We start from the raw sequence: 16,216 nt of genomic DNA on the forward strand, positions 1-16,216 counted from the left end.
GAGCGTAATAATTTTTTCTTAACTAAATTTTGAGTTAATAAACCATTTAATTATCGTATTAGTATTTGCGTGTACTATGCACCTTCTTCCGACAACAAGGCTTATAATTGAGTAACGAAATATCTTTTTAAAAAGAGATTGTCTAAGAAACTTGTTATGGTAACAATAGATCTCTTTGATCAAAATTGGAAAAATAAACAATATCACCTAAGAGATCTGTTATTGTAAGAACAGGTTTCTTTGTTCAATAAGACTACAATGGAATATGTATCATCTAAGAGACCGCCTGAGACCAGTTTTAAAATAGGCGGCCTCTTAGAATTTAATACTTGCACAACAAAAAAGGCGCTGATTAGGTTGTTGTGTAGGTAACAATATCTAAGAGACCGCCTATTAGATACAGACGATCTCTTTTTGTATCAGTTTTTTTTTTTTTTCGCGGAATAGGGGTACAGTTTTAACTCTATGTACCCCTAGATCCGCCACTGACGCGCTAAGTATCACAACAGTTTTGAACAATTTTTTGACTTCAAAACTGTTTTATAAAATTAATGCATTTTTTTATTAAATTTAATTAGTATTTAATTATCTGTGGTTAAAGGTGAGTTAGGGGTGAGTTAGTTTGCCGGAAAATGGGTTAGAGTACCCAAAGAGTGAACAAAAAAAATTGAGTACTCAAAAGGTGAAAAAATCAACAATTGAGGGCCTAATTGTTATGTTAACTCATAAAAATAGGGGGTAGCTAAATGAAATTACTTTCCCCCTTTTTTGTTCCTCAAATTAGCTTCGTTGCGGTGTAGGAGAGAGAACTTGCTTTCCCTTTCGGTTTCTGGCGAATTTGGTTTAATTTTCCGGCAAAATCCGCAGCTCCCCCTCAATTGAGTAAGCAGCTTCTTGTTTGGTGGTTGTCTCGTTCAGTGGCAGATCCAGAAATTTCAAAATGGGGGTGTAAAACTTTTTTAAATTATACAACCCAAATAGATATGGATCACGTTGATTAATATTAATGTTTCAATATTTTCTGGTTTTCTTACTTTTTAATTCACATTTAGCATGTAAGTCTATATACATCCTCCGTTTATTTAACAATAATAATAGCCATAATAGTAACAATAATAAAGACGAGTCTAACAAAATGTAAAGTGACTATTTTTCTTTACTATACCATCTCTTATAGATTAACTGTAATTTATGGTCAAAATATTTAAATTTGACCTAAAAACAATCCCAATATGTGGTTACAGAAGAGTGTGTGAATAGTTTATAAAGTGCAAACGTTGTAATATTTTAAAAACGGAGATATGCGTACAAAAACGGAGATAATATACTCCCTCCGTGTTTTAATAAGTGTTACAGTTTGACTTTTTTCACAATTCACATAAGGGTTTTGACTTGATTAATTTAATAATATATAAAAAAACAAATATTGTATATTACATTGTTGGATTCATTATAATGTATACTTTTATAGTATCAATTTTCCTATAATTTATTAACATATAATTAGATAAATTAATGGACAAAGTCGTGTCTCGACATGCGTGTTTGGTTAAAATGTAACACTGATTAAAACACGGAGGGAGTATCATTTACCATTTTATATGGATAAAATGTATGATTTTTTTGAACTTAAGAATTTCTATTGTCTAATTTTATCTTTTAGGAATCAATTTAAAATGGGAGAGCAAAAACTAGTATATGAAATAAATTTTTTTTCAACTTACCTTGAATTTCATAAATATTTTGCAAAAGGGGGATGCAAGTGATCCCCTTCAAGTCTTTATAGGTCCGCCAACGGTCTCGTTAATATTGGGAAATTAGGGTTGGTTGGTGAAAGAAGTAATATGTTCTTTGTTTGTTGTTTTTCAGTAAGAATTGTAGATGGAAGTAGGTGAAGGTTCCTCTGAAAGCTGTCAAGTAGACCAGTTCGATCATGAATTTGAAGTAATGGAGTTGGATCCAGAAGAAGCTGAGGTATATATGAATTAAGTGTGTTTATTAGTAATAGTTGTTGGCCCGCGCGTTACGCGCGCGGTCCCACAATTTGGTGATTTATACTTGGTGAGTAATGTGTAATTATTCGATGCTTGTGTAGTTTATTTTTAATGTTTTATTTGTAATGAAATTAGCTATAGTTGTTAGCATTGATCAAAGTTGAAATCTGATGGAATAGATTGTACTGCAAAGGAATTAAAGTAATATATGGGTATGTTGATTAAAATCAATAAAAAGTACAAAATTATACCAGCGTGAGCCTGCAAGGAGGTGATTAGAGGATTGGTAAACTGGGTGTTGCGATCACGGTGATTGGAGGATTGGTAATTTGGGTGTTGTGATGGGTGGTGCGATAAAGGGGATTAGCGGATTGGCAAACTGGGTGGTGCGATCGAGGCGATTGGAGGATTGACAAACTGGGTGGTGCAATCAAAACGATTGGAGGATTAACAGATTGGATGGTGCGATCAAGGTGATTGGAGCATTGGCAAAATGGAGTATGCGATAAAGGCGATTGGAGGATTGAAAAACTGAGTGGTGTGATCAAAGCAATTGGAGGATTAACAAATTGGGTGGTGCGATCAAGGCGATTGGAAGATTGGTAAAAGGGAAGATGCTTGCATTAGTTTAATGTAAGATATGTACCAACCCCTTACTCAGATTAAAATGAACATAGACAAGTAAGTGTTAGACTCCTAATTTAATTAAGGATTGAGATTAGTGTATAAATTAAAATTTGAAAGTTAAAAGTAAGATAGGTAGGTCGGAAGGAAGATGGAGATAGAGAGAAGTCGGGAGAGATAGAGGGATCAATTTCTTCTTTCTTTTCCCCTAACCCCTCCCCCCCCCCCCCCCCTCTCATTCTAGCACAATATATATTTGTTAAAAGTGTTTATATATAATTCATGTTGACTACGAAATAATCAATAAGTTTATCATAATTATAAGTCTCACTTGTTAAACAATTATCTAAAGTTTATAGTTAAGTCCTACTTGCATATGTAACTTATTCATTTGGTTTCATGTTTATAAGAAATTTATCTATCTCAATCTTATTACTTCCTATGTTCTTTTTTACTTGACCTGTTTCTTTTATCACGCTTGCCAATGCAAAACTTTAACGATCAATAACTTCAATTCTCCATAAGTAAAAATTATAAGAGTTATATATTATGATAGTACTTATTGAGACGAATTCAAAAATATCATACATGAATATATTTTTCCTTAAAAATTATTCACAAAAGACGGTCAAAGGAGGGATGGTGAATAGTGTAAAAGTCAAAGCGGGTCAAGTAATAAAGAACGGAGGAAGTAAATTACAGGCTGTACTCCTTGTCTCTCTCTCTCTCTCTCTCTCTAGCTCTCATAAAAAGCATTTATGTATAAATATAGCATGATTCTACCATAAATTATTATTACTGTTGTTGTCTTCTAACCCCACCTTACCTCAATTTCACTCTAGCTCTCATAAAAAGCATTTATGTATAAATATAGCATGATTCTACCATAAATTATTATTACTGTTGTTGTCTTCTAACCCCACCTTACCTCAATTTCACTTGTTTCATTGTTTTCCTTCTCCTTTAGCTTCTCCCCCATCTTCTAAGGTTTTACAAATTTCAAAAATTGTTTTTTAGTTTAATTTTTCCCTTCTCCTCATTAAGTACTTTTGTTACTCGTCTTTTACAATTTGCATATTTCGTAACAAATTTCAATGTTAGATTTCCTTTTTCTTTGTTTTTCATAATATAAATCATACACTATTGATGTTCTTTTATAAAAATGATCAATATGCTTTTTTTAGTACTCTTTATCCTAGTTTTAAGATTTGTTAATATTACAAAGTAATTCCCACTTAGGGCCTGTTCTGATTTACTGAAATTACTGAAATGAGCTGAACTGAAATGATTGGAACTGAACTAAACTAAGCTAAGATGAAATGAATTGTTTATGAGAGAAGGAAATTAGGAACTGGGCTGAAATGAAATTAAGCTGAAGAGAACATGCCCTTGCTCTCCTCCAAATCTCTCCTTTTTTCACTTATTTCAATAAACCATCTCCTTCTCCCATAGTTTTGAAATTGTACAAACTGTTTCATATTCTATACAAAACTGTACTATTTCATATTGCAAGATATCTTCAAAAAATGCTTTTGATACTTATTGCGAGGTAATCAATCAGTTGATGACGATGCTATGTAAATACTAATCTTTAAGGCTCTTCATTAATTGTAACATGAGTAGTTAGTGTTTTTTTGTTTTTTTTTTGAAACTTAATACTGGTTGATGGGCTATATATGTATTTTTACGGGAGTAATTAGTTGAAACTTAAATCTTGTTGATGGGCTATATATGTATTTTTTTTTCTTCAAAATTTTCTTATTTTAAAAACAGAAAAATATCTTCTAATATTAAAAATTTTATCTAAATGTTCAACAAATAAGAAAAAGGATTAACTTGTAATAACTTACATATGTAGTATTTTTTTTAAAATAAGAATTTATTGAAAAAATAGAAAAGCTAAGGAAAAATTGAAAAATTATGTAAGTTTTTTACATTACTGATGGCACATGTTATTTCGAAAATTTCCTCAGTTTTTCAAATTGTAATCTACAAATTTTTTTCTACTCATACAAACTAACCACCAAACCTATGTCTCCAAATAAATATCCAACTTTATGCCATTGACGCCTCGTGGTTGCTAAATTAAATCGGTAGAAGAATGAATATGAGTTAAAAAACCTGAAATATTGCAAGGCGCAATTAATTTTTAAGAACCACGATATAAATTAAGAAATTCTGACTAACTATTCAACTTAAGAATGGATTAAGACATATTTCAACAACCACTAAGTTGTGTTTGAATAATTAAGATATGGTGTTAGATTTTACTAAAGCTGGATATCCAAAATTGATTATCCTTATTCATTTCCATAAAGAAGTAAGACATTGTTGTTCAAAATTCCAAAAATGAAAGCAAGTTTCGGAAAGACGCATCCATACACATAAACAATATTTAAAAAAAAAAAAAAAACTATCAACTAAAGTAAGAAAAAATTCTAGATTCTAGAACTCGTGAACCAATTAATAATTATAAGAGCACTAAGGTTTATAGTCTTAAAGAGTACTAAAAAGAAAATATGCAGGGTTGTTGTAAGGTCCTCCAAGTCAGCAAACCATGTTAATAGATTCTTCGGGGACAAGCTTCCCGTCTATTTGGTTTGTAAATGCGAAAGTGACCTGCATTACCACAAAACAGTTACCATATTGTAAAACTTACAGTCATGTTGTTAAGTTACTCTAACTGATATTCCTTGAACATGCATGGCTAGCAGCTAAGCAAAGTCGGGAAAAGCATAGTTAAAAATAGATTCAAAAAACGTCACAAGAGAAATTTTTAATTAGCAGTTAAATCCATTTTAATACAGTTTATCAACTTGTAAACGATTTTACAGGGTGACGAAACTTCATAAGCTACTTGAAAATACTTTAAAAAATTGACTAACCTCATCACCAGCTGCAACTTGAAAAAGAACATCAGGAACTGAAGTGGGAGATGAAATGATGAATGATGAGCCCAGTTAAGTAGATCCTCTTCAGAAGGAGACCCCACCTAAAAACAAGCCCCAACAAAATATTTAAGCAATCAAGACTAAAGAAAGGCAAATTCTTTAAATTTTTTAGAAAAGCTACCTGTTTCTGAGAACTTTTTAGCATATGCAATCCAGAAATTTCTGCAAACCCACCAATATCATCAATATTTTGGCCAGATTGGTAACCTTCACTGTTTGATTCAATACAATCGACCTCCACTCTGTTCTTAAGCATGCCATTTTGTATGGTATCAGTTGTATCACTAATTCTACATCGAACACAATCCATATTTTCATGAATCTCAGACCTGTAAAAAGCACACAACACTCAAACTGATGCCAAAATATTGTGCAGCAAGTCATTATGGACTTAAGGCATCAGGGTTAAATAATACTAAACAGGCTTAAAATTCAAAATTGAACATTTGTAATTTAGCACAATCTATTAAACTACTTCCGAAATGGAATTTAGAAGGAACTTCAGGTATTGTTAAGTGAAATTCAGACGAGAAACATCTAATTTTTTAATCACCCAATTGCTTCACATGCTCACATCATGGTCTCAATCAAGTTTCTTTCAATTTCCCCCTAAAATCCCAGAACCTAAAATTAGAAAGAAAAAGGGTATAAATTCTCCAAATTGGAAACCAACATGTTGAAAGGTCATCTATTTAAGCAAAGAAACCCATGGATAGAAACGGAAACAGATAGCCGAATGTTATTCCCAATATCACCAAAACGCCAATTTCCAGTTTATCTCTTTGATTGAAAAAGTTTGTCAATCTAAGGGTGTTTAGGGGAATTCAGTCACTAAAAACGGGGACAACGTCATCCATTTAGCTCCCAATTGTTTACATGTTGGCATGCCGCTGCTGACTACCTATTACACGTCAATCAAAGAGGAGTGATGAGATGGCATGACAGAGTTACCGCCGTTGCTCTCCGTCAGCTGACAACCGTTTGTTGCCATTGTCTCTTGTTGGCCGGGCTTTGTCGATGACCATAAATAAGCCAAAACAGCCCATTGTAATTTAACATAAAAAGGCCTTAAAGCCCATTGTAAACATGTGTTTTTAGATTTCTTCATAAATTTGCATGTGGTTTCAGAAATATGTTACCCGGGCTTGAAGGCCTTTTATAATGTGTATAATCTTTCTTTCTTATTTTTAACTACACTTATGCTAATTTAGATATACCTTTATAAAGTAAAATAAAGTAAATAAGAGTAACATCAACCCGTCAACAACGCGTGTTTTGTCTATATTTTACTAAAGTCGTTTAAATATATACAAAAAGCTAATATAGGGGTCGTTGGAATTACCTAAGTTTTAATTTGGAATCTATAACACCCTATAACACATAACAAATATAGATTCTTTCATGTTAATCAATGAATAGAGGCTCAAACTTGAAATGTATTACTTAATTAAATTCACTTATATTTTGCTCCGTAACTTTAATTTGGGACATTATATAGACTACAGTAGATAAATAAATATAACCTTACATGAGATTCTAGTAGATCGAGTAAAACCAACAACGGGCTAAAAGACAATTACTATTTACTAAAGTCGTTTGCTAATATACATATAGCTCTAATAATATAGGGGATGTTGGATTCACTAAGCTTTCATGAATTGATATAGAATCCAATAACAAATATAGATTCATTAAGGTTTAATCATTGAATGGAGGATCAAACTTGAAAGGTATTACCTAAATAACGACATTTACACTATGCTTCGTACTTTAATATATATGTGACATTATTTTGATTAAATTAGAATAAAAAAATATAAACTTAAATGAAAGTAAAGAAGAGTAAAACCAAAGACGCGTGTTTTGTCTATTATTGTTTACCAAAGTCGTCTGAGTATATACAAATAGCGCTAATAATATAGGGGTCGTTGGATTCAATAATATTTCATGCACTGATATAGAATCTCATAGTGGTGTAATCTGGAATCTATATCTCAATAACAAATATAGATTCCTTAAGGTTTAATCATTGAATAGAGGCTCACACTTGGAAGGTATTACCTAAATTACTACATTTACATTATGCTCAGTACTTTAATATATACGTGAGTAACGTGACATTAAGTTGACTAAATAAGAATAAAAAAATATAAACTTTAATGATATTAAAGAAGAGTAAAACCAAAGACGCGTGTTTTGTCTATTATTGTTTTCCAAAGTCGTCTGAGTATATACAAATTGCGCTAATAATATAGGGGTCGTTGGATTCACTAATCTTTCATGCACTGATATAGAATCTCATAGTGGTGTAATCTGGAATCTATATCCCAATAACAAATATAGATTCCTTAAGGTTTAATCACTGAATAGAGGCTCACACTTGGAAGGTATTACCTAAATTACTACATTATGCTCCGTACTTTAATATATATGTGAGTAACGTGACATTATGTTGACTAAATAAGAATAAAAAAATATAAACTTAAATGAAATTAAAGAAGAGTAAAACCAAAGACGCATGTTTTGTCTATTATTGTTTACCAAAGTCGTCTGAGTATATACAAATAGCGCTAATAATATAGGGGTCGTTGGATTCAGTAATCTTTCATGCACTGATATAGAATCTCATAGTGGCGTAATCTGAAATCTATATCCCAATAACAAATATAGATTCCTTAAGGTTTAATCATTGAATAGAGACTCACACTTGGAAGGTTTTATCTAAAAAACTACATTTACATTATGATCCGTACTTTAATATATACGTGATATTAGTTTGACTATATTAGAATAAAATAATATAAACTTAAATGAAAGTAAAGAAGCATAAAACCAAAGACGCGTGTTTTGTCTATTATTGTTTACCAAAGTCGTCTGAGTATATACAAATAGCGCTAATAATATAGGGGTCGTTGGAATCAGTATTCTTTCATGCACTGATATAAAATCTCATAGTGGTGTAATATGGAATCTATATCCCAATAACAAATATAGATTCCTTAAGGTTTAATCATTCGAAAGAGGCTCAAACTTGAAAGTTATTTTTTATACTTACTTGAAACAGTCAGTTTATCACGCTTATCGTTGTGAAGATTAAACTAGGTAAAATAACGAATTCAAGTATGAAATTTAAACCGTACCAACTTATCTCTAACTTAATTTAGGGAGTTATTCGTTTACCTTGTCTTATATCTTCCTTACAATATGCCAACAGGTTGTGTTGCAATTAAATAAAAACGGAGGAAGTATGCGACATTATATTGACTCAATCAGATTCAAAAATATAAAAATAAATTAACTCTAATTATTATTTTATTTCGTGTATTTCTTTAACTTATCCAACCTTCTAGAAGGTCATTGTTTCTTTAACATATTACCCTAGCCGTTCAAAATATGTTAACAAAAAAATAAAAAACATAGTCTACAATATTATTATAATCTATGCAATATAAATATAAATTCTCTCTCTAGAAGTCAAAAGAACTTCCACAAAACAGTACAAAGTAAAAACCCTCATCAAAACCCTTGTTTCCACCCTCACTACAATAACTACGGCGAGTCGGCGACACCACCATTAACTCCGGCGAGATCAACATTGAGTTGACCTATAATTTCGGGTATTTGCCGTCTTCGATTTGATAGTGGTCGTATATAGAGGATTTCGCCCAGTACGGTAAGTTATACACATAACGAATTTTTATATTTTGCTTTTAAATTCCATAGATCTATTTACAATGGAACGTGGTACTTGTATAACTTTTGATTAATACTCCGGATTATTTGAATTTGTATAGTAGTATTTGGGATGAATGAAATTTGGTGTTGCATGTACTCGGTTTTGCAATTCTTCTCATTATGTATGTAGATCCGATTTTTGGTGTGGTGAATAATAAGTTGATTATTTAATTTTAACTGCGTAGCTATTGATTTGTGATGATTTTTATCTTTAATTTCCATATGCGATATTTGTATGTTTGTGTGGGCGGTTCATGTCAGATTTAGTGAAAAAGTTAAAATACTCTGTGTTTTATTTGTGAAAAAACGCTGATAAAATATGTAAATTAGTACGGAGTATTTGATTTAGTACTGACATTATAATGTTATTGAATAAATATTTATTAACTTTATTAGTATCCTTAATATTTTGTTAAATAGTCTTCAGAGTCTAACATTTTAACGATCAGTTCAAATTATTTTTTTGATATATTTATTTGAATTGAATTTTATTTACTTTAACTGTAATATTGATGAATATTACTGTAAATATGATAACGTATGTTTTTTTTAATTGAATAGTAAAAACGTTTTTGTTTTATTTTAAAAAGTTTGATTTTTTGTTTTTAAGTTATACTAGTAATTTTGATATTTATGACATCACATATTCATATTGAACAGTTCCTTTACTCATTTTGTTCAAATTGTAACATTCGTTGCTGAGTGGTCACATCAATACATCATTAAGCTCCCTACTTCTTTTACTATATTAAGTATGTTTGATAAATTGTTGTTTGTCTATTGATAGTATCATTATAAGGACCAGTTTCATGTTTCATGTTTCATGTTAGTTGAAACAACTATTCTAATTAGTTTTCTTTGCTTATAATTGATAGAGTTATGCCTGATCATGGTCAAACATGGTTTAGCGTGAGGATTGATGAGGAGAAGAAGGTTGTTTTGGTGAGCAATTTTATTTTATTAACTGTTTTTTTATATATTCTTATTTTTGTTTTTTGAAAAAGTTTTTTTTTTATATATATTCTAATCAAGTCATATTCAAGCAAAAAAATTCTCATATACTTTATAAAATTCATACCAGTTTGTTCCACATCAAATAAGTAAAGTTTTTCGTAAAAGTAATGAAGTTGTTAAAGTACAAAGAGGCAGTGGTACAAGGATTTACAAAGTGGTGTGGATGAAGGTTAGAGATAAATCACGTTCAGACATATACTTTGAGAAGGGATGGGATGATTTCGTCAAGGACAATGGCATAGAGATTGGTGATACACTGGACTTGTTGTATCAGGGTGATAGGTTATTCAAGGTACTCATTTGGCGCGACGGCATTGATATCACTCGTTATTGTATTGTGATATCATCTGATTCTTCCGATGGGAGTGACTTAAGTGACAATGATGAGCAAAAGACAGTTCCTATCCAACGAACATCTACAACAAAACTTCCAGATACCCGGAGTAGTAAGACACCCGAATTCAAAGTTACTTTTACAAAGGCGTATAGTGTTGTTGGTAGGATGGTATGATTTGTTTATGCGTATTTCCAATCAAACATTTCATATTGTATCGTTATCTTCACTTCACCATTTACTTATTCTTATGTCTTTCGTTGCAGAATGTTCCTCTTCATTTTGCTAGGCACCACTTTAATCGATTTGGTGCCACCAAACCTGCTACTATATGGGTGAACAACAATAAAAAAATGGAAGGCAAATCTTTTCATAAAACGAGGCTCCAACAACCAAATTATGTTATGCAACATCAAACGAGGGGTCAAAGAAATGATTCGTGGTGAAAAATTCAAGGTCGGGCAGGAAGTCACTATCCAGTTGATTCGTACTAATCCATTAGCCTTTTAGGTGTCTACCATGGCGAATTAAGAGCTCTTGGTTTATTTAGTTGTCCACCTAGCTATGATGAATGTAAACTATGTTTATTTTGGGCATGCTAGACTAGCTAATTTTGCTTACTTTCTTTGTTCGTTTAATACTTTATTTTGGATACGGTCAACAGTGCTTAACTGCTCAATGATGTTTAAGATAATGGTAACTTAAACTATGACTTACTTTTGGGCTCTCTAGTAGTTGTATACTTTCTGTGTTTTGATCGGGTGTGATTTACGGAAATTTAGGGAGGTAATGGTGTGTATCATGTTATTATTCAAAACAACAAATATGTCAATCCTCTATTCTTCCATGCATGGCAAAATGTGTATTTTTTATATATCATGGTTTTCCCTCAAACGAATAATCGATTATACACTATATACATAATAAAATATGACACGTCACAAGTCATGAATATAATTAACAAGAAATGTAGATAATTGAGTCTGGAAAAAAATTAAACCTGCATATGGTTAAGTGGATGATGTTGGAATATTGTTACTCTTGAGTCTAGGTTCGAATTCCCTCATGTGTAATATTAATATGTTACAAATTTGATCATATATTTTATTTTTGATTTTTTTATTGTTTCCTGTAGCCTCTTACTTCGTAATTATTTTTTGCATTCCATTTTTGTTTATCAATTTTTTTTAATTACCTTTTAAAATTTCTTATAGTTAGATAATTAACTATATTTCTATGTAGTACAAATCTTCAATCCCCTACCTTCATCTAACTAAATATATAATTAAGTACAACATGATTAAGTACAACATGATTATGTACAAAAATAAAATCAATCCCCTACCTTCATCTAACTAAATATATAATTAAGTACAACATGATTATATACAAAAATAAAATCAATCCCCTACACTTGAGATAAGCAGATAACCCTCACTCTCATATACCATATCTCTATATTTTGTGAAATCTTGTGTGTAGGGGCGAAGCAAGAAATTGAAATATGGGGGGGGGGGCAAGATTTTATTAAGTAAAATAGTTTTGTATTTCTCGACGGTTTTAGCGATAATATAAATTAGATTTGACTGAAATAAAATATTTCATTAAAACAATCAACATTACAACCAATAAAATCTTGCCTTTTTCGTTAAAGCGAAGGATTTGTGTACGATATAAGAGTGTAGGTTTGATTTTCTCCTATGTCATCCCCGTTTACAATTTGTCGCTAGGGGTCTTATGTATTTACCAACTTGGTCTATTGGCCCATATAGTCTCCATGCTCCATTAAAACATTAGGCCTTATAAAAGAGAAACGGGCTTCTAATATACATGGACTTGTAATAAAGTCATTAAACAAGTACTGGAAAAGGCCCGTTTAAAATAATTTTTAAAAAATACAATAAATGGGTGGAATAGCAAGATGGGTGCTTGCAGTTTCTAACCTAATGCATTACAAATTCTTCTCAAATTTTAGTTTCGGGCGAAATAAGGATACAAAATTACAAAATAGAAGGCTATAATCCACGCTTATTATGGAAATTTGAGTGTTCGGGCCCCTGTGACAAAAATCCTTGAGACCCTAAGTGATATATCGTGGGGTCATATTATTCCGTTTGAAAGCACATATGATCATATATGTAGTCGTAAACGTCCGTGGTAGTCATGAATTTTCGAAATCATTTCAAGTTCTCAACCGGTAAAATGACCGTTTAAGGGCAAATTAGATGGTTCAACCGACCCAATTGGACTCTCGGAGGGTATTAGGGACCATTGTAAACATCTCGGCAATTTTTCATGCCGAGCGAAAATAGATCAAAATATTATATAATTGATGGCTATACTCCACGCTTTTTTAAGAAATTTTGTGGTTTTGGAGCCCGGTGGCGAAAAGAGCCGAGGCAAACTTTAAGGCCATAATCCACCCCTTTGCTGGAGTACATGTTGTATTCAAATCATTGACGGTTAAGGTCAGGTTCTCGCGTCAGTTCTGTTTTTGACAGCTTTGATTTAACGGGTGATGGGTCACTGTCTCCCTTCGACCGCATACAAATCAAAATTTTATACATAAGTATTCTAAATGTATTTTTTGAAAAAGTCAATCCAAAAAAATCTCTCATGGGAAAGGAAAAGGAGTATTTGTGACGGATAATGACAAATAACCAATGAAATTACCAAAAAGATTTACAACGATGAGCCGTGACAATGCAAGTTACCAACTGAGGACTAAGTAGCCATGATTTGATGGTTGAAGCTAATAAATAAAAAATGAAACTTAACAAGTTACATAATAAGAATTAACAAAGAAAACAAAACTAATAAAGTGGGATTTGATCCTTAAATGGGTTGAAGTTAATTAATAATTAAGAAAATTAAGAAACAACAAAAAACAAATAAATAAACGAAGGAAATTCAAATTGTGGGATTCGAACCCCATGTTTATTTTCACCGTTGATCAACCTCTAACCAATCTCAAACCACGACTTTCATTCCCAAAAATAAGCCAACTTGATTAATATTCATCTCCACCTTTCAACCCCAAACCCACCACCCGTAACCCTAAAAACCACCAACTGGAAGTACTAATCTACCCTGAACAACCAAAAAAAATTCTCTAACCACCCGAAAATAAACTTACCACCTTAGGTTGGTTTGCAAGTGATTTAATGTGGGATCAACCTCTTAAAATTTAGTCAACGTTGGAATTTGGTCAAAGGTATTATATAAGAACAATTTATTTTTTATTAGGTCGTTTTTTTCGTAAAACTTATTTTAAGTTGTTAAATTCAGGTTTTATTAAGTAGTTTTTCACGAAAAGTTATATTCTCTAATCAGATCATATACTAATGTTTGTATGATGGTTCATATTACAAGGTTTAGTGCTTAATAATTTAATTAAGGGTAACTCCAATCAACCTTTATTAATGCCTACATGATAAAGCTTAAATCCGCTGAGTTTTGCAAAATTGTTATATTTATTTGCTATCCTATAAATATTTTAAACAATTCATGTCAAATTAATAATAATATACGTATTTCAAAATGTTTTTATAATTCATGAAATTATAGTTTATTTTATGCCGCTTAATGTTACATATTAATTAGGCTAATTAGAAACAAGACCATAATCAAACTTTAAACAAGGTCTGCACTTTACTGTCTGGCTACGTCTCGTGTAGTCGTGGACCTACTACTATAAATAGAACACCTCCAGCCTTGGTACTACTTAAATCCATTTTATTACCAACACATATCCTCTTAGCCTTCCTAGTTAAATTGCCTTACCAACCTATCCCCTTGCAACCTTACCATGCCTAGGCGAGCAAGAACTCGGTCTAACACACTTGCATTCCTCTTCTTCAGTCCGCCCTCTAGACTTGTGTCTGAGATGGAATTCACAGCATTTCAATATCTTATTCAAGACACCTCAGACCGAAATATATTCAACGTCATTAACCTTGAAACAATAGCTTTTCTAATCATCAACCCTGGTAACCCTGCCAACATAGGCCTCACTAACTTGTTTATGCATCCTCTAGGTGATGAGGGCGTTCCACGACCCGCTCACTTACCCAATTATCACGACATATATCCCATCCGGGATGAGTTTCATATCTTCATAAGGTGGTGTCTTGGGGCACAAGTCAACCCGCAAAATGTTGTCCCAGCACTTCATGTGCTAGACCCACGACCAGTTCTAAGTATCGATGGTCCTGTGATGGAACTAGAACAAATTCCTGTTCGATTTTGCATTGGTACATACACGGATGCATTTCAAGTGGTGAAAGTTCCTTCTTTCCCACATATCATGCATATTTGGGTTGCCTTTGATAGACACAATGAATATGTTGCTGGCTATCACAAGGTTGACTTCACCCCCTACCAAGGTAATAGGGCTGCTACTCTTGTGAAAGCTCCATGTATCCCCATCCCTAGTGACACAAAAATATGTTGCTGGAACGTTCGTGGGCTTGCTAGGCCATCATTTGCTGAACACTTTCAGCAATTGTATGCCCTTCATAGGCCAGGTATTGTTGTATTACTTGAGGCGCGACAAAGTATCCTAAATGTTAGTTATCTTGTTCGACACTATTTGTGTTGAGAAGAGGCGCTCGAGGTCTGACTTTATCAAGATGGATCTGTATTTCAAGGTACGAACGAATATATAATTAAAAACATATTTCCATTTATTTTCTCTTCGTGGAGTTATGATTCTTATGATTGTTCATATTGTTATGAATTTATTTATAAGCGATTGTTTTATTTTGTTACTCAACAACACAGGGCCATCCCAACGCTAGGCGTTCCTTGATTTGAAGGTGTATGCATGTGTTGGTTTGAAGCTGGTGTTGGACGTTGATGGGTTTTGTCGGGAGAATTTATCCTGCTATATGTGTTGCTAGATGTTGTTTAAGGGTTTTTCTTGATGGGCCTTATTTGTCAGTGTGAACAAGTACTTTGTCTCACTAGTATTGCGTATGACGACTACTATCTACTTCTACTTTCATTTAAGAATGTGCTAGTGTCCATTTTTTTTTAAGTATTATTGTCTCCTATTTACTATGTATCCCTTTCGTTCATTAGTTGTCCCATTATGTACTTTTTTTTTTATATAAAATGTTTTTAGTATCTGTACTATTTGCTTTGAATGGAATTGGCCCTCTTGATTAACATTCTGTCACTGCCACTACACTAGTATGCGTTTTTGTGATTTTCCTTTTATTAGTAATAATTTTAACAAGTAGAAGCTTCTAATTTGTGTTGCTACTGTTTTGTAATATGGATAAATTCACAAGGACATTCCATTAACTAAATTCATGGATAATTTCATGCTTAACTTAAATGGTTTTCATTCGACAATAAAAAATTAAAGCAACAATGACTATCAACACCAAATACCCAAAAATGAAACATTTTGTATTTTTAATACATCCATGGTATTGTTATTCCAACTTTTAACGCACGGTAAATAAGGATTTTAATATATTAAGGTCATTAAAGGACATTCTGCTAACTACTATTATAACTAACTAATTTTTTTAATAAAACAATAGCAAACAAATTTT

The 16,216-nt window shown here is 32.1% G+C and overlaps 2 protein-coding genes across 2 annotated transcripts; one reads left to right on the top strand and one right to left on the bottom strand.

Moving 5' to 3' along the window:
* Positions 1-4,839: 4,839 nt before the first annotated feature.
* Positions 4,840-6,289, bottom strand: LOC145626748 (DNA repair and recombination protein RAD54-like). Its single transcript, XM_081679220.1, has 3 exons — positions 5,691-6,289; positions 5,504-5,610; positions 4,840-5,237 (listed from the first exon to the last, which is right to left on the bottom strand). The coding sequence occupies exons 1-3, from the start codon at positions 5,877-5,879 to the stop codon at positions 5,210-5,212; spliced, it is 324 nt and encodes a 107-aa protein (XP_081535346.1). The 5' UTR covers positions 5,880-6,289; the 3' UTR covers positions 4,840-5,209.
* A 2,633-nt stretch (positions 6,290-8,922) lies between these two features.
* On the top strand, positions 8,923-11,098 carry LOC145627708 (uncharacterized). Its single transcript, XM_081680061.1, has 4 exons — positions 8,923-9,186; positions 10,180-10,246; positions 10,386-10,823; positions 10,919-11,098. Exons 2-4 carry the CDS (start codon positions 10,184-10,186, stop codon positions 11,096-11,098), a joined length of 681 nt encoding a protein of 226 aa, XP_081536187.1. The 5' UTR covers positions 8,923-9,186; positions 10,180-10,183.
* The last annotated feature ends 5,118 nt before the right edge of the window (positions 11,099-16,216 follow it).

This window comes from Chenopodium album, chromosome 4 (assembly GCF_948465745.1).
Source record: "Chenopodium album chromosome 4, dcCheAlbu1.1, whole genome shotgun sequence".
NCBI lineage: Eukaryota > Viridiplantae > Streptophyta > Magnoliopsida > Caryophyllales > Amaranthaceae > Chenopodium > Chenopodium album.

Bases quoted from the DNA above. Each gene is read 5' to 3' on its own strand.
- LOC145627708 (XM_081680061.1), top strand. From the start codon at position 10,184: ATGCCTGATCATGGTCAAACATGGTTTAGCGTGAGGATTGATGAGGAG. The intron at 10,247-10,385 runs GTGAGCAATTTT...AATTCATACCAG, and splicing joins AGGAGAAGAAGGTTGTTTTG to TTTGTTCCACATCAAATAAG. The intron at 10,824-10,918 runs GTATGATTTGTT...CTTTCGTTGCAG, and splicing joins ATAGTGTTGTTGGTAGGATG to AATGTTCCTCTTCATTTTGC.
- LOC145626748 (XM_081679220.1), bottom strand. From the start codon at position 5,879: ATGGATTGTGTTCGATGTAGAATTAGTGATACAACTGATACCATACAA. The intron at 5,611-5,690 runs GTAGCTTTTCTA...GCTTGTTTTTAG, and splicing joins TAAAAAGTTCTCAGAAACAG to GTGGGGTCTCCTTCTGAAGA. The intron at 5,238-5,503 runs GTTAGTCAATTT...GTGGTAATGCAG, and splicing joins AAGTTGCAGCTGGTGATGAG to GTCACTTTCGCATTTACAAA.